General features: G+C 32.6%; 1 protein-coding gene across 3 annotated transcripts in view; it reads right to left on the reverse strand.

Moving 5' to 3' along the window:
• Positions 1-18,444, reverse strand: part of LOC126885744 (leucine-rich melanocyte differentiation-associated protein-like) — a 52,710-nt gene extending 34,266 nt beyond the window's left edge. Inside the window, exons 1-3 of one of the 3 annotated variants that reach the window (XM_050652524.1) lie at positions 18,256-18,444; positions 17,732-17,856; positions 4,391-4,565 (exon numbers count right to left, since the gene is read on the reverse strand). In XM_050652524.1, coding sequence (XP_050508481.1) covers positions 4,391-4,565; positions 17,732-17,762 — 206 coding nt within the window. In that variant the 5' untranslated portion in view covers positions 17,763-17,856; positions 18,256-18,444. Of the gene's footprint in view, positions 1-4,390; positions 4,566-17,731; positions 17,857-17,941; positions 18,088-18,143 lie in introns of those variants that run through there. The other 2 variants (XM_050652522.1, XM_050652523.1) reach the window with 2 other exon arrangements.
• Positions 18,445-20,105: the final 1,661 nt, after the last annotated feature.

Raw genomic sequence — 20,105 nt, forward strand, 5'->3', positions numbered from 1 at the left:
TAACAAGGAAACGATAAAAGAAGGAGTACTTTAGAAATGTGTCATTAAAGCTATTATTTTTTAAATAAAACGTAAAATCAATCAACAATATGCGGATAGGTGCAACGCCGAATTTAGAAATAGACCGTAAAAATCAAATGCTATTATCTTAATAAATGTTAAATGGAAATGTTAAAAGAAATAAAATTATATTTATCACTACATATTTACTAAAAAAGAATTGCAGAAATAAGAATCATTTACCTTATTTAAGATGTGCTCACTCTACACTGATTTCCCTGTTCGTTTCGTTCGTCTACAATGTTATGTCATAATGATGAAAATCGTATACTAAAAAATATAATCGATGCTTTTTTTGTTCGAACTTGCGGTTTTAATGCATCATTGTCATATTATACATTCTTGCTAATTTTGCACCATCAGATTAAATGCGACATAAATTAAACGACATGTGAATATTATTTCTAGAATTTGCAGTTTTAATTTCCGCTATTGAAATTTGCAAGGTGTTTCTGGCGATGTTGCAAAAAATATAATCGTTGCTTTTTTGCGGTCATTGCCCTACATTCTTACTATTGCAATATAATGTTACAGGTGTAATATGAGATGAGGAATGTGCCTTACGACCGCTGACACATTCGTTTTGTGTGACTAATGAAATTCTATTTAATACTAGTATTAGATGTGAAATGTAACTTTTTATAATTAATTAAATCGTATTTAATTTCTTCTTCTTTTTTTGTGTCGAGCCATTGTCACTTCTTCTTCTTTTCGGTCTGTCAGTTCTTCTTCTTCTTCTTCTTTTCGTTTGTTATGTTGTTATCAATTCTTCTTCTTCTTTTCGATTTGTCAATTATTCTTCATTGTGTTGAGCTATTGTCACTTCTTCTTCTTTACGTTTGTCATGTTGCCGTCAATTCTTTTTCTTCTTTTCGTTTATCATGTTGTCAATTCTTCTTCTTTTCGATTTTTAAATTATTCTTCATTGTGTTGAGCCTTCTTCTTCTTTTCGTTTGTCAAGCCTTCTTCTTCTTTTCGTTTGTCATGTTTCTGTCAAATCTTCTTCTTCTTTTTTCGATTTGTCACTTCTTCATTGTGCTGAGCCATTGTCATTTCTTCTTTTTTTCGTTTGTCACGTTTACTTCTTCTTCTTTGCGGTCTGTCAACGTTCAATATTAACTGCCAATTCTTCTTCTTTTTTACGGTTTGTCAATTCTTCTTCATCTTCTTTTCGATTTGTCACTTCTTCTTTTCGTTTGTCACTTCTTCTTCTCCTTTTCGTTTGTCATGTTGCTGTAAATTCTTTTTCTTTTTGTTTGTCATGTCAACTTCTTTGCCGCAGCCGTCAAGTATTGGTCTGTCAAATCAATGTTTTAAAATTGTCGTGCAGCACTGTACGTGTCATTTACATGACAGTCGCCTGTCATGTATATGGTAACAACGATGTATCATTTGTCTCGCTAAATTAAGCTATTTAGATGATTTAACGTTAAGACCTTTACGACATCCCTTTTCTTTACGACAATACTGTTGGATATCGTTTTTGTACATTAACATATTTTTTTCGTTATTACCCTGTATTACCGTTTATATTTTACGCACATAAACTGTATATAATTTTATTTTCTCGCCATGACACATTTTAACTTTGAATATTTGATGGTCCTCTTATTCGGAGTATAAAAAGGACGGTCGACTTTTATCCCACGCGGATGCACGCCTATGTACCTTTACGAAGGGAATCGTACATAAACCAATAAGCTGATCGTGATCCATATCTGCAAAGTATGTTGTCAGCTTGGGTTAGTATATACAGTGCATTCCGTATGTTTTATAAACATGATCAGGGGAAATTGTTGCCTGATGGCTATCGAAGAACCATCTATGACCAACATATCTTTCTTATCGAAGATGTTCAATATCAACCCGTAAAAACATAATATTACACACTTGCCGTAGATAAAATAGAGTATGCAGCTCACAATACTTCAGTAATTTTCATACAAATGATAGGCATATACAGAATAATAGTGGTGCGCGTTCAATGGAGACCTATGTATAGTAGTGATCGTTCATATAAGATCCATGTTGAGCACTGATCGTTCAGCTGATATCTTTATCGAGTAAGACACGTTTTTATTGTTTGGTCATACTGTAAGACTGGTTCATGCTCATTAATTAAATCACAAAAAGAATATTGTATATTGCCTTTTAATATTATAGTGGATGTTTGTTGGTTTGGTCATACTGTAAGAATTCGCTGGTTAATACCCATAATTACATAGGAATATTGTAGGTCATCTGTGTGTATCTGTGTGAGAGACGAGAGCCTTGTAGGTACCTATACTTAGACACGTTCGGTGGTTTGGTCATAATGTGAGGATGACCTGCGGTATGATGTGTTTGATTTTTCATCTATTCGCAATAAGTTTTCAAGCGATATCTTGCATGTACATTGAGCTGCTTAGAAGATATCCCTTTGTCCTGTTATAGCAGCTTCTGCATATACAGTAATACCTATGTGTAGGTACCTACATGCTTTTGTGTTTTGTATAAATGTACCTATTTACGAATGTTTCTTCTAAAATTTAGGAATATATTAATTTTATAATACATTTAAGTATGTAGTAATTTTCTTTACAATTTTTACCTATCTATTTGTTTTTTTTTTATACCTTATATTACCAGTGTCTAGCAAGCGTTTGCGTGGGTTCGCGGAATGTGTATCTAGCTACTGTCGTGTTAGTACTTGGTTCAATTCCCTCCTAAGGAAAAATTTTTTGTTTAATATTAATGGTTATTGACATACTTAGACTATTATAATGACTTAAAATATGATTAAAAATAATTAAAATAATTAATCGGAGTTGTGGCCCACTAACGTCACCCGACAAGCTCCCCAATGACGTCACCCAACAAGTCCCGACAAGTTACCCCACTGACGTCACCCGACAAGTCCCGACAAGTTACTCCACTGACGTCACCCACGCCGGAGTCACGCGGTCTGCTGTAGTCACGCGCGATGTTGTATCGCGAGGGTTCAAAGGTCAAAGTGCGCTGAAGTGGCTACCTTTCTACTGTTCTAAAAAGTATGTTCTTGGTATATACTGAAAAGAAGTGCGGTAGTACATTCTAAGTATATACATAGAACGTTTAAGTACTGTAATGTAGTATATACTCAGTATCTGCTCTGTACATTCGCAATGGTAATTACGAATAGTCTCAGTATATACTTTTTCTGAAAAGTATGTTCTATGAATCTACTAAGAACATGAAATTGTCAACAATTGTGAAACATATGTGGGACAATCATTCCTGCAAGGAAAAATATTTGGAAAGCGGAGTCCAGGAAGAACCAGAACATCCTGGTTGAAGAACATTGGAACCTGGTTCAACACAACATTTGTGCAGCTTTTTCGCACTGCTGAAGATAAGATAAAGATTGCTATGATGATCGCCAACATTTGTCACGGATTGGCATATCAAGAAGAAGAAGAAGGTAAGCATAATTTTGATAGAAATAAATACGAAGATTATGACAAAAGTAAATATTATCTAAAAATAAATAAACCAAATGAAATTAGAAGCAAGGTGTAACAAACACAGTTCACAGAAAAAATAACAAGTTTGAGAATTAAACATCTACCCACTATGATAAGCAACTTCAACAAACATAGTACAAACAACAATACAATTTATACCAGCAGTTTTAAAAAAAGAATGTGTGTGTACTTTGTACGCACGTAACAAGTTATACTTCTATTGTGATTTCGACGAAATAAATATACTTAAAACAGTTTATTTGTATTTTATTTATTATTAAACTAATTTTGATATTACCACTTTTTTATTAAAACAATATCAAAAATTTAAAAAAAAAAAAAAGAAAAAAAGAATCGTCGGTGTCCGGATTTGAACCCGGGACCTCCGCGATCTGTAGCTGAATGCTCTACCAATAACCCATCAGGGCTTTGTGTACACGACTTCTCGGACGTAATTACAAACTACGGTGACAATAGATCAAGTAGGTAAGTATAAAAATGTTTAATACTTATTATCTTACTCCCGAGGAAGACAAATCCAAAGACAAAAATTATAATAAATATATTTACTAAAAACACTAACATATTCTTTTCAAACCTTATTTGCGCTGATGCATACATAACTTGAATGATTTAGCAGCTAACAACATACTGTCTGTGTGCGCATGCGCCCAGTGTAATAAAAATTCACTCTCAATCGCGCCCAGAGAAGTATAACTTCAAAAAGGGTGGTCTGATAAGAAAAATGTGGAATAAACAATGCGAATTATCTCAAAAATTGACATATGTGACAATGATAACTCATATACAATGGTGATTAGAAATAAAATAAAAAATTTAGAACTTACTCAAATTCGTTATGACTAATATCCAAAATTTTCACAGTTGGCGCTACTTCTTCGAGTAAAATTTTCGGCATTGAGTGCATTCGTTCATGAGCCAGGGACAGACGTTGCAAACTTTGATCGTTATCCTCTGCATTATGTTCTTGAGGAAATAGCGTCATTTGGTTCAAGGTTTTGTCTGAAAAAATAATTTAAACTTAGTATAACTTATATACAGGGTGTCCATAAACTTTCCTGACAAACGAATACCGAAGATTGCACAATTTACCCCAATTCACCTTTTTCAAATCCATTTGAAAATTTTTCGTTTTTTGAAAAGTATTTTCAAAAAAAAACTATTTTGAAAAACGAAAACTGGTTCGTTTATATATCTTTCAAAGATGAATAGATTCCATCAATTGCGAATTTCTAATGCGACCGGTAATATGCGTCCGTTTTGCCTTGGTATAGTTCAATAGTTATTTTATCGATAACTTTTTTGTCTTTAATTTTTAAGCATGTTTGAGATTTTTTTTTATTTGTGACTTTAGCACTTAGCTATTTAGCCAGATACAACTTGATGTTTGAGATTAGATTATTAAATTATGGTATATTAGTTACTTTTATTAAAATATAAAATAAAACATATATAAATATAGAATTTAACTAAAAACAACTGTCACTGTCAGTAGCAAAAGTGGGGTTGCACCAGTTACGTGATGCATGAGCACGAAAATTATGTTATCGTTTTCGACAGGAGTTTCGCTTCTGTGTGGTTATTTATTCTGTGGTCAAAGTAATGAAGCTTAAAATAGGACAAAACCTCGCCATTTTACACAATGGATCGAATTACTTGAAAATTTGAGAATAAGTAGTGGATAGTCCAAGGATCAAAATCTATATGATGCCGAAAAGCGCTTTTATCATGGAGATGGTTGCGACCCCGTGTCGGGGGTTGAAATTTTTTATTATATTTTCACCGCAAAAGTTGGTAAAAACATTCATTCTAAGCAAAACGCATTCCATACATTTTTGTGACAAAATTAATAGTTTTCGATATATTTGCTATCGAAAGGGTTAGTTTTATATCGAAAAAATCAATGTTTTTAATCAGTTTTATGCAAATAACTCAAAAAGTTTTCGTTTTATCAAAACAACTTTTCTTAACAAAAATGTGCCTTTTGAAAAAATCAACAAAACTGTTTTTTTTTTAAATTTTCTTTACGACTAATAGTAATCGAGCTATACTTTATTATATTTTAGCTCTTCTTCGTCAAATGCTAAATATTGAAGTTTCAAAGCCAAAAGACGGAAAAACTATGCATTTTTCGAAGATAACTTGTTCAATGTTAGTCCCTATTTTTTTCAGCGAAAAAGTAATCGGAAGCAAACCCCTAATCACCACCCTAATTAAAATTAGTCACTGACCTTATTTGGACTTCTCTATTTATGTATTATTAATAGGTTCTAGAAGTTAGACCGGCTTAAAATGATTATTTAAAAAAAAATGGAGTCAAAAGCAAATATCATATTTTTGGAGTTTATTAAAAAAATTCCCTTTTCTTCAGAATAGAAAGATTAGCATCACAGATACGAAAAATGATTAATATGAAATTGTAGCTTATTTAATTCTCAAGAACATAGTTTGCAAAAAAATTTTTCCAGGGTAAAAATTGAGTGAGCTATTGACAATTAAAACTTGCAATAACATGCAAAAGCCACCTTTACCAACCCTTTCAACGTCACCACTTTTTGCGACTAAGGATTTTAAAAGGATTTAATATTAATATCCTTATATATCTTATAAAAACCTACAAAATTCTTTTTTACCAAATTTCTAAAATAAAAATTAAAAAGATTTCGGTTAAAAAATCAATATTATATTTTTTTTTTGAAAAAAGAAAGGAGAAATCCAATTGGAGGCATAATAATGTAAGTTAGCAGTGTTTTTAGTCATTGGCCTTATTCATTATTCTTTATTTATGTATTATTAATAGATTCTAGAAGTTTGACTTGCTTAAAATGAATAGTTTTAAAAAAACTGAAGTTAAAACGAATAACGGCTTTTTGTAGTTTGGTAAAAAATGCCATTTTCTTCAGAATAGAAAGATTAGCATCATATATACGAAAAAATGTTTCAATATGAAAGTGTAGGTTATTTAATTCCCAAGAACTTGGTTTAAAATTTTTTTTTCTACGGCAAAAATTGAGTGAATGGTAAATGAGCATATAAGGAAAAAATATTGATTTTTTCGATATAAAACTAACATTTTCGATAGCGAATAAATCGAAAACTATTAATTTTATCAAAAAAAAAATGTATAGAACATTTTTTGCTTAGAATGAATGTTTTTATCAACTTTTGCAGTCAAAATATAATAAAAAATTTCCACCCCCGAGATGGGGGTGGCAACTACCCCCATGGTAAAAGCGCCTTTCGGCATCATATAGATTTTGATCCTTGGAATATCCACGACTTATTCTCAAATTTTCAAGCAAATCGATCCATTCTGTAAAAATTGCCAGGTGAAAAGCTTCGGTTTCTGGACTATGTTTCTTCTATACAGTAAATGTGAGACGTCTTCGACTTGGATGCGATCGAAAGCCTTTGTCAGGTCTATAAAACATAGATATGCTGATGTATTGAGCGAAGAAACAAAGATATTGTGTGAAGAAATTCTAAGCTAGTGCTCAAATATAACAGATTTTTGAAGAACGTCGGCTCTGATTAGGTTCTGATATTTTAACTTCAAAAAAGTAAGCCAGACGATCTCAAAGAGGATTATGTATGGCAGGACACAGAAAAACTACAATTAAATCGAATAAAGATCTTTGCTGCTAAAATCTGGTTCATGGGAAAGGCAGATGAGTATTTCCGTCAAAATTTTGACAGAAAAAGACTTCAAGGGATCTACAAACCCGTATCTCTTGGACTTTGGAGAATTAGGTTTAATTTGGAACTCCAAGAGTTGATAAGTCCTCAAACTGTAACGTCTAGCAATGTTGGGAAAAACTCAAAAACTGCATACCTAATTGATGCAGCAACATAAGTATTTGGATAGAGGAAAGTAACGAACACTGACATATCAAAAAGAAAACCCCCATGGTTTAGAGAGGAAATGAAGACAAAATGCCAAGAAACCACGAAAGTCTATTTACAATACAGAATACAACAAACCGGCATGCAACCAATATAAACGAATCCGGAATGAAACGAATACTTTAAAATGAAAAGGAGACCCTGAGAGGTTTCTCAAAACAGCTGAAACACGACTTTTATGGAACACAAAGAGAAATGACAAAAGACAACCTGGATATCTGATGAGGAGGCATCTGAAGCTGGAACAGGCGCGGGCTAGGGCTTACAATACCGGAATTCCGGGATCCCGAATACCGGGATCCAGGACGATTTTTTCCGGTATTCGATACCGGTATTTATAATAAAAATACCGGTATTTCGGTATTAGTTTAATTTATAAAAAGTAAATTGATGCACAATAAACTTTCTTCTAAGATATCTTTTGCTATTATAAGAAATTGTTTTTGAAGATAAACAACCAATATCATTGTAAAATAGTTATTTTCCTAACTAGTGCGGAAAGTGATACTTTCACGCACGAGACTGCCGTTGACCCGAACGACGCGATAGCGGAGTTCGGGCAAGCAGTCGAGTGCGGTGAAGACACTTTCCGCATGAGTTAGGAACAATATTTTTTCTAGGACCGTACGTTTGGAAAAAATCCACAAAAAATAGAGTTATATCAATTTTTATTTAGAAGTGAAAATACACAAATTAATTCTTTGACAAGGTTGTCAAAAACAAACTTTCAATATAATGGGTTACCGCGACGACGATATTGGTTTTATGATAACGATTCAAAACCATTGTAGACTTTTAAATATTATGTCAAAACAATTTTATTTCATAGAATTATCGCGCTAATTTCATTAAAACATGAACACAATAAGACAAATTTGAAATAAATTAGTAAATAATATCTAAATATTAGTTTATTGCATGTATTATAATATATTATAATGCCATATTACAAGATATTTTACTTTCCCGCACGCCGTGCGGGAAAATTTACTTTCACGCATGCCGCGCGGGAAAGTGCAATTTTCGGAAACGAAATGCGTGCGTGAAAGTGGCTCTTTTAGCACGGCCGTAGAAAAAATATTTATTAAACAGGTTTACTACACATACAAGTCAAGTATAGCGCTTTCTAAAAGCGTGAATGTCGTTAATTTAAGGCAAATGGTTATATCAGCTTCTACAACCAAATTATTAAATCTCGTCTAAGCAAATACATAAAATGAGTTTTATAAAAATTCTTATATTTAAAATTAGACTACTTTATTTTATAAATAAGCCGTAAGATTTATTAATCAGAATTGTTTTTACATTTTCAGATCTATTTTTCATTTTTTTGTTTATAGTGGTGTATAAATTAGAATCACTTATTTTCTGAATTATTAATATTAATTGAAAATGTAAATAGCGGTCTAAATCACGTCTAAATAGAGTAATCCACATAAACTATTTGTCACAGTCTTCTTCTTTAAGTGCCATCTCCGCGGCGGAGGTCGACAATCATCATAGCTATTCGTATTTTAGAGATGGCTGCTCTGAAAAGTTCATCAGTTTGTCACAGTACATAAGTTAATCTTTGGATTGATATATTTTAAAGTTAAATTAATTTACAAATAGCAAATTTCATAAGTAAAAGTACTATCATCCTATTATATGCAAAATTTATCCTAGAATCAAATATATAGTATTTCCTATATCTATCTATTCCTTTTCTCTATGTAATGTTTTAAACAGCATCTACTCATTTCAAAACAAAATTTAATAGGTTTCATATATTCAGTGGCGGATCCAAGGGGGGGGCACGGGGGCACGTGCCCCCCCCCCCCCAGACGAAATAAAAATACACTAGATAAAATGGGTTCAAAAGTTCTTTCATGAAACATATTGTACCTGATTCAAATAATTTATTTCGGGAACATAAATGCATTAATTGGTTATATTACAATATTATATTATTTCATAAAATACAATATATTCTGCTCTACACTTCTACAGTCAACATAATATGTTATATCTGCTCATAGAACTGATATTCATGTCAGTTTCGGTTTCTACTTTACCAGCACGGCTACAACTACGACAGTCGGCGCTGAGCTGAAAATCTTGCGTTGAAAATCCTCCACCAAGAGCAGTACAACCGCATAACAACTAGCGCATGCCCGCATCCACCCGCTATCCGCCATTTTACTAGCTCAGTTTCCCAGTTTGTGATCAGAGCTTATAAACGTGTTTATGCCAACGTGCCGTAATTCAGAACTCACAATAAAAAACTAAAATTTTCTCGTTTCTACTCGTTTTTTCAGTGTTGTGTTGTGTTGTGTAAAATGAGTTCTAGTGGAAAGAATAAAAGACAACTAGGCCTTGACTCCTTCTTTTCTAAAAAACCTAAGGTAAGTTCGATAAACATATTCATTTAGTTAACACTGTCTTCATTGCATTGGCTTACTGTTAAAACTTACTCCTGAAATTCCTAGATCATGTTGTTTTACGATGTTTAGGTCTACTATAGGTTCAAGCGAGAGCATAAGTAATAGATTTCTTGTATTTTATTTCTGGATTTATAACTGATCATATTGATGATTTCGAACTTATTACTGCTAATGCATTTACATACTAAAAAGCACAATGAAGTGTTTGCTAATGCATTTACATAGTAAAAAGCACAGTGAAGTGTTTTTATAGCAAGTTTATTCGAAATTAATGAGCCTAGTTTTATTAAAGATATTACTGTATACCTATGTTTCTGATTCTCTTTAAGCAAGTTTCTGACAATTTTCCACAATCACACTAGATAACTAGATTCTCCTAAATATTGGACACTGTGGCAGTAGGCCTAGTTATTAAAGTTTAATAGTTTGTTGAATAAATATATGTACACCAAATTACAGAATATACATTTCTGAAGGTTTTATCAATTAGGATAAATAAAACATAGTTCAGAGAGGTAAAATTATTAATTCGAGGTAAAATATACAACTTTTTTATTTTAAAAGTTTGTCGTTTGCCCTAAAAGCTGTTTGTTTTCAAATATTTATCGAAAAATGCCAAAAAAGGAAATCTTCCCACTCAACCTGGTTATTCTTTAATACTACGTCAAAATCGCTTAAACCATTTTAATTAGTATCGGTATATATGTACATAGTTGTATAGACAAAGAAAACTTTTTTGAAAACTTAATGTAACTTGTATACACGGAGTTTATTTATTTTCCACGTATAGGAAGTATAGAAAGTAGCCTACATTCCAGGTGTGTTCACAATGGGATATCACAAACCTTGAGGGCGTGATCCTTCAAAACAGCCAAAAAATGTTAAATACATAATATAATATGGTCTATCTAGCTCGATTTTCAGTCTGTTTGTCTGTATGTGTTTTTAAAACAATTAATCATAACTTTAGAACCATTTAAGATATCAACTTCAAACTCAGTAATTTTTTGATAAATATTAGGACCTATTTTAATATGGAAACTCAAATTTCTAATTTGTACTATTATAAAATGGCGACCATTTTTATTTTTTGAAGCTTGATATGTATCTTAAAAACGGGTCTAGGACGTTTCATCGCCTCCGTTTCGATGCCGATGCAGGCCGTTTCATCGCCAGTCAATTAATCGCTATCTGATATATTTCCGAATTTTCGACAGTTAGAATTATTATTTATTTTTAGTATTAATTAGGAATTATAGGAAATGCGACATATGACGGCAATGAAATGGACTGGCGATGAACCGGCGGCATCGAAACGTCCCATTCCGCTTAAAAACCATACATTTTACAAAAAATATACCTACAAGACGCAAAGATTTGAGTATTTTAATTTTCTAAACAAATACAAAATATCATTGAGATCAGGTTACAAATAACTGAGAACATTAAGTTTTTATTAAATAAATACCAATCTTGCGATATTTTGGGTATGCTAAATTTTTATGTAATGTTTATTGTATTTTCGTAATTTTCAGGTGGACCATGCAGATTCCCAACCAGAAAATCAAACAACAGCTAACAGTAACATCCTTGTTAAAGAGGCTAATATATTTGGAGATAAGGAATCAGGAACAGATCGCTCTGCATCAGGATTATTAGTCAGCACTTGTAACTTATCTGTTCGCGATTTTGGTCGTCTTCTTAAGAATGGAGATGTCACACCATCACTTCTAACAGATGAAGAGAAATTTCAATGGGTAAAAAACCCTTGGGTGCCATGTCAAAGTTTCATATTCCCAATGGTCTCTGAAGGCAAGAAAAACCGCTCTTTTCAGAAAAGCTGGTTAGAAACACATGAATGGCTAGTTTACAGTAAACTAGTACATGGTGGTTTATGCAAGTACTGTGTTATGTTTGGTCGTAGAGAAGGTGGGAATAATGATGTTAAATTGGGAAAGTTGGTTGTTCAGCCAATGACTTCTTATAAAAAGGCTACTGAATTGCTGAAGAATCATGCAAGTACTGAATACCACAGCCGAAATGTGGTTGCATATCATAACTTTTGTTTGATTCATGAAGGCAAGATTAGCAATGTAGTAGCTTGTATGAATACAGCAGAAAAAAAAAATGATCGAAGAGAATCGCAAAAAGCTGATTCCCATTATTAAGACAGTTATTTTATGTGGGGTACAAAATATACCACTTCGTGGCCACAGAGATGATGGTATAATTGATCTAAACACTGAGAGCTGCTTCCGGGAAGGTAATTTTCGGGCACTATTGCAATTCAGGGTGGATGCGGGGGATGAGGTTCTAAGCTCTCATTTAAAATCTTGTGGAAAGAATGCTAGCTACATAAACAAAACAACTCAGAATGAGATAATTGAATGTTGCGGCGATGTGATCACTGACAAGATCATATCTAAAGTAAAAGAATCAAAGTTTTTTACTATTATGGCAGACGAAACGACAGATTTGTCGCTTAAAGAACAGCTAACCATCTGCATTAGATATTTCGACACCAAGAAATGCAAAATTGAGGAAGACTTTATCAAGTTCGTTGATGTTGTTGATCTAACTGGAGAGAACCTAGCAAACACTATTGCTCAAGAACTAAAAAAACTTAATGTTGATTTAGCTAACTGCCGTGGTCAAGCTTTTGACGGGTCTTCCAACATGAGTGGGGATTTCAAAGGCGTACAAGCCCGAATTTCACAGATCCAGCCTCTGGCAATGTACACTCACTGTGCCAATCACAGATTGAATTTGGCAATTAGTAAAGCTTGCTCTATTGCTAGCATTAGGAATACCATGGGAGTTATATCTTCCGTAGCAGTTTTCTTCCGTGATTCTCCAGCAAGATTTAAAATTTTGGAAAATGAAGTAAGAGAGAATCACAACCTGAAACCAGGAACTCATGGCCTGAAAAAACTCTGTGAAACAAGGTGGATTGAAAGACACGATGCTATTTTGACTTTTGTGGAACACCTTCCTACACTCCCTGCTGCTCTAGAAACCATCGCCAATTCCCCTCAAGGCAAGGGAAGCAATGCATTTTCTTTCATGCACTCTATTCTTTCATCCGAGTTTTTGGTCAGTGTGGTAGTGTTAGCTGAGGTCCTTGGAATAACCTTACCACTAGCACGTAAACTTCAAGCTGAGTACATGGACGTACTTAAAGCAACTGAGCTTGTAGAAGCCACTACAAAAATCCTACAAGAGAGAAGAAACAACAGCACCGACACATTCAAGGAGTTATTCAGTCAATCAACAAAGCTGGCGGAAGAAATGGGTACAGATATTCAGAAGCCCAGGACAACATCCCTTCAAAAAAACCGAGCCAATGTCCAGGCTGAAACGGTTGAAGAATATTATAGGATGACAATTTACATCCCATTTCTGGATTTTGTTATCAATGAACTGATGGCAAGATTTCCCAAAAATAAAATGGAATGTGTAGGTAAGCTACAACATCTTCTCTTACCAGATCTCAATGATGATCAAATAAGGGATATTCTTCAAGGAGCTCGTAAATATGAATATGATTTACCGTGCTTCTCTGCTCTGAAAGGTGAGCTACAAATTTGGAAACACCTGTGGTCCAATTCTGCAAAAGAAATGCCAAAACATCCAGCACAGGCATACAAGTTGGCCGAACCACTGCCAAATGTACAAGTTTTACTGCAGCTGCTGTGCACTCTTCCTGTGACGACGAGTACAGCGGAGCGAACCTTTTCGGCTTTGCGTCGTATGAAGACATCTGCGAACGACCATGACGGAAGAGAGGCTTAATGGACTGGCATTACTCCATGTTCACCAAGACTTATCTAGTGCATTGGACGCCGAAGAAGTCTTGGACGTGTACGCAAGGAAGCACAAGCGAAAGCTGTCTCTCAAGATTTTATAAGATTGTCGAAGAAAAAGTAATTTTATTCATGTTTTTAGCTGTATTATATTGAAATACAGTATACGTATACTTATGTGTTGTGTATTTTTATCATGTAAACAACATTTTGGAGATCTTAAATTCATGGTAACTAACAGCTTACAGGTCGAGGTCTTCTGACCAGTATTTTTGAATTAAAATGGTAATATTCGATATTAATAATTCTAAAGTTCCTAATAAAATGCAAACAAATAATTTTGAATACAACTGCATATTTTATTATAAATAAGTTAATTTATTAAAAAAATTAGGTTTAGGTATTTAGTCATCGCAATTCACAAATCTCACTGTAATACATAATATTCCTTATTCTAAGTTTGAACCTTGTGCCCCCCCCCAACACAATTTTCTGGATCCGCCCCTGCATATATTATTTAATAACAAGTCGATATACAGTTGAGTCCGCGAGTCTTTACCCGTGCGCCATCATTTAAAGCATACGAAATAAGTCGGAAATTTACTGAACGCAACGGCAAATGGATATTATTCCGATCACGGGTTATTATAAAATTTGACGTTATCAAATAAATAGAATGTCAAATTTAAGTTTTACTTCAAAATTTTGGTGCATTTGAAGTAGCTTAATAAATTATTTTATTATCATTGATTATTAAATAAATAAACAATTTATAAAAAAATTCAATAACATATTTTCTTTTTGATATTTTATTCACTTTGGCGGAACCTTAAACACAAGCATTCAACTGTGTCAACAATGAAGTTAGCTTTGTACGTCGTCAAAATTTATCTTAAAATAACATAAACTTATCACAAAATTTCTAACTCCAATAGGGCTTTTCATCGATTGTCATTTGTTTCGAGCTTGTGTCATAAATATAGTATAATCTGTGTATATTAATATACACAGATTATACGACATATGACAGAAGCTCGGAACAAATGACTGTGAATGAAAAGCCCTATATAAAATTAGTTGTGAAAACAACTGTTTGTATACTATAAAAAACTTCAGAATGCAAAAACTCGACAGAATAACAGCAAAAAATTCAACAAACTGACAGCCACAAAAGTAAACAAACCAAAACGTCAGAAATTGTACTTAAAATATGTGAAGACATCCCCAATCGTCTTTATTTGTACCTATCTCTTTTCAATACACTGAGTCTTAATCGTTCATAAAAATAACATGTGTTTTTACTTAAATAACAGGCGGCAGCTGGTTTGTCATTAATTTCATGCGTGCAAGAGAATGATGCTAAATAAAAAGTATGTGTTTTATCTCGGCAGGTATTAATGACGCACGGGTAAAGACTCGCGGACTCAACTGTAACAACTGAGGATAGTATAAATATAACCTGTATATTTGTTATTCATAATACCGGTTTTAATACCGGGATCCCGGTATTTGAAATTTTAAATACCAAATACCGGTATTGAGATTTTGGCTCGGTATTGTAAGCCCTAGCGCGAGCCTATTAAGGAAGCAGGAAGAAGAAGAAGAAGACAAAGAGAAATATGGAGAATGATCAGAGGACAAAAAAGAGATAAATGAACTAATAAAATCGAGACACATTCGGAAGGAAACATGGCCAGACTACTTTCGACCCTTAGTTTTTAAAAGTATATTATATAATGGATTGATTACGGCTGTCGCCGCTTCTCCGCCCCCAATTTCCCAATTTCCATCTTTTTCTGTCATATACAGTTGCCTCTTCTAAGTCTCTTGCCGCCATTGCTTCATCAATATCGTTGCGCCAACTTCTGCGTGATCGTCCTCTCTTTCTTCTTTCAGGAGGGATCCATTCCAGTACTCTTCTAGGCCATCTGTACTCTGGCATTCTTGTAAATGTCCGAACCATATTAATTGTTTTCTCTCTATGTCATCATTGATATTTCCTCCATTTTCATTTCGTTTCTTATTTCTTCGTTTCTAACTCTCTCCAGTTTCAATCTACCGCAGCTTCGTCTCAGATAATCCATTTCTGTCGTCATAAGTTTGTTTCTATTAGCTTTGGTGACGTCCCATACTTCCGAACCGTAAAGTGTAATACTCTAGACTCTAGACTATACTTCCGTAAATTTGTTTTTTGGTTTCTCGTCGAATTGTTTTTTTGCCAGAGGAGAGAGTTTAAGGCACAGATCGCTGCTCTGCCCTTGTTTATTCTTTCCCTGATTTCATCTGCGCTATTTGCCTTCTTGTTGAAAATGACCCCCACATATTTGCAGAATTGCACGCCTTAGATTTTGTCGTCTTCCAAGACTAGGTCACATATTTCATCTGTTCCCACTGAGAGATATTCACATTTTTAAAAGTGACAATAATAAATTAGCAACACCAGAAGTGACGACAAACGAAGAAATAAACATTGAGGATGGATATGTGAAAGCAACATTAAGGAAATTAAAAAATAGAAAATCACCAGGAGATGACAATACCAAACGAACTTCTAAAGTACAGTGGACCAGAGCTGACCAAACAACTATTAAAACTAATCCAAAAAATATTAAAATAAAAAAGAATAGGACCACCAGAATGGAGATCAAGCATACTAATCTCCTTCAAAAAGGGAGACAAATCGGACCAGAAGAAATACAAATAAATTAATTAATCAAACACAAGTGGAAGAAAATCATTAGAGGACAACAGACTAGTATATTTATGTCTACCAGAACACTCCAAAAATGCGATAATGATAGCAATATTGTCTTAAGAGGCTACAGTAGCGATCAACAGGTAGCAACAAACGAGTTCCAAGATTGCGGCTCTAATTTTGAATATTTTGTCGAGGTATTTAGCACACATATTCGTAATATAATAAAGAATGGCGGTACAGAGCCCAATTTAAGTAATATGTTAGTACGTAGAAATTACTATATAACTAAATAAAATATTGAAAAAAGGAGCCTGTACCGCCATTAAGAAGAAAAAAAACTTTCTTCAAATAAACTTTTTTATCCCATGCCTAGATTTTGTGGAATCTTGGAACTACTAATTTTTTTTATTTCTAACAAGAAATCGAACATAGTATAACTAAATAACTAATTAGGCAACATAGAGAAATTATCACTGTCATTTTGACAAACCTGCGTCAGATTTTTTTTAATCTGTTCTGTCATCTTTATCGATATCTGTGCAGTAGTGTGTTAATTTAAGAATTCGTTTTTGTTGTTTCATAGGAAAGTAGTATTTATTGATAGTTAATTTATTATATTTTTGTTGTTGTATAAGTTGTTGGCCTCTTTGAAAGAATAGATTGTTGTTAATTGTGAGTTTTAGTTATATGTAAGTAGGTAAGTATATTTAACGTAAAAATATTTCGAATTCTAATGCGAGTATATAAAGTTTTAGGATTTTTTATTTTAAAAATATTATCAATAGTTTAACAAAATGCAAAAAGTAAATCAAACGAAAAATAAAGTGAAACCTTCCAAGAAAAAGTCCATTAAAAACCGTGCCAAAATTATGCGAAAATCGAAATTTGTTTCGTTTCCCAACAAAAAATGATTATTTATTATTGTTTTATTATTAAATATTTCATGCAAATACCTTTCTAAATACTTATCTTAACATAAAATTTTCACTCATTTTGGTTTATTTTTATAAATATCTATTTATTAATAATAAAATCGTTTTCTATTACTTCCATTTAGCGCGACTATGATATTGTCAAAATATTAATCTTAGATAATGTCAAAGATTACCACTGTTGCCAAAGTTTATGATACTATCTCCCGAAGTTATATTTTGTTGCTACCTGTTGATCGCTACTGTTTACTCTTAATATGTGGCCAAAACACTCCCTAAGAAGTCCTTGGTTATTTTACACGCCTTTAAATCTTTGAATGTATAGAAACCCGGAAGTTTTCGAGAATATGAAGGAAAAACTTTCTTACAATTATTTGAATATGATCAAAATATTAAATAAATAACTTACCCAACAACATCAATGTTCTAATCGAAGTCATATCTAAACCAACATCGATTTCATTTTCGTAATATTGTTCTCTTAAATGCTTCAGCTCAACAACCCGAACATCTGGATGTTCATCATTATTGTGTCTGTAAACAATTTTGTTACATATTATTGGAACATTAATAATTAAAATAAGTAGACTTATTATTAAAACTCTTATCAGTCACCTACGTATCAAAATACTGCTCGGCCATAATCGAATACCAATAAAAACTTAAGATTAAAATAATTTGATGTCAGCTTTTAATGTTAAATATCGATGCAACAGGCATGGTGACCTATCAAAAAGTGAAATTAATGGTTTCTTATTATTTATAATGATAAACTTTGGACCTTCGTTTTTTTTTTCGATTTAATTTGTGTACATACTTACTGACAGCAAAAAAAGCTTTTTTGTTTATAAAACATGTAAACTGTTTATCATCATTGGGTTTTATTAGAAATGATCAATTGTTTTTGGATGACTCCTACATTTAGTACAGTACCTTGATGCAGTATCTACCGGAGATGATGGAATGGATATGGTTACCTCCTTTATGATATCCGAATATTTCTAATGATAAACACATTAATATTTGATATCACAAGGTCAATGCGATAAGACCAAACGACAGTTAACAGAGGTTTAATAAGAAAACAAAGCAATTTTGTTTACAATAATTTGATAATATAAGTAAAACTTGTCTATCAAATTGTTAAGTGAGTTGAGTTTTTGGTTGCATAAAATTAAGGAATTGTATAAAGAATTATTTTGAAATGTATAAACATTGTATAAAATCGTCTTAATTTCCTCGGCATCCTGTATGATATATAATTTTTGAAAATCTCGGCAGGTTGCTTAGAGTATGGAAAATTTTTTACCCTCTCTGGAGATCTAACACGCAATCTGTTCTTCGAACGAAAGTGAATCCTTATTTTAATACGGTTGGTTCTCATTGAGATTTGACACCACTTGGTTTATTAGTGATTTTTTTGCGATTTCTGAGTGAAAACTAGCAATTTTTTTAACTCTTTATAGTGGTGATGTGTTCGGCTTACGGTTGTAAAAGCGACATCAGCAGGAAAGAAGTGGGAATTACATTTTACAGGTAAATAAATATTTCTGTTATGTGTGAGTAGATGAAAATTCAATAAATACTCCTATATTCTTAGATATTGCCTCTTAAACGGTTAATAATTTGAAAATTAACACTTCAATGTACCTTATTACATAATTAAAATTACATGGTTAAGTTATAAAATGAGAAAAATTTACATGTAAAATTAAAAGTAACATAAAAAATCACCATTTTACCAGTGGTGTAGGTACGAAACGGTACGAAATAAATGAAATTATAAAATATATTGTGGCAACTTCGAAAATGGAATTAATAGCGTATCTTGTTATTATTATTGACTTTTTTGTTGTTAAACATTTTATTGCTTGATTTTACTTTGTTTATTTGTAAAAAAATTATTTAAGAGCACAGGCGCAAATATTTTACGGTTATCTCTACTTTTTCTTTTTTTACACGGCAAATTATATGTAGTCAAGTTTTCACTGGTATGGATACCAGTGGCGGCTCGTGGCTTTAGGGACAGGGTCGGCAAGGTTTTGTCTCCAAAGGCTACAATTTCATAGGAGATCTTTGGTTTTTGTTTTTTTTTATTTTTTTTTTGTTTTTTTTTGTTTTTTTTTCCTATAAATTTAGAAACTATACCTGTTTATAAATTAACTCTAGTCTATGTTGTTTCGAAGTAATGGGTTACAACGTAATTTTAAAATTTATTATTGTTTTGGAGGGATTTTAAAAGTTTTTTTCTATCGACATTTGAGACAAGTTTGACATTCTCTCCTGTTTCATGGTGTTTCGACAATACGTTTTGACTCTTTTGAGACAAGAGAAATCCCGTTCATTTGAGACAGAATTTGCCCACATTTGAGCACAATAATTTATTAATTTCGGGAACAGTTTGTTGTACCTAATGAATTGCAGTATATAAAATTATACATAGTCTGTAATTTATCCCACCTTCCGAAAATATTTGGATCAGAATATAAAACTGTTAATCCATGTTCTTATTTTATTTGATTAAAAAATGATGGATAATTTTTAATGAACTTGTCTAATAGATATTTTGAAAATTCTTTGGCGTAACTTTTAAATTTTGAATAATCAAAGAGGTCAATGACTTATAACAGTGAGTAAATAATAGTTTTGCTTGGTGCAATTGTTTCAACTTTTGTCCGGAGACCATACAATTCACTGGACATCAAGACAACCCCGTCATAAATTTGCCTTACCAATTTATTTTTGATATCAAAAAATTTTAATCTGTCCTTTAAATTAAAACA

Source organism: Diabrotica virgifera, chromosome 5 (assembly GCF_917563875.1).
Source record: "Diabrotica virgifera virgifera chromosome 5, PGI_DIABVI_V3a".
Lineage (NCBI taxonomy): Eukaryota > Metazoa > Arthropoda > Insecta > Coleoptera > Chrysomelidae > Diabrotica > Diabrotica virgifera.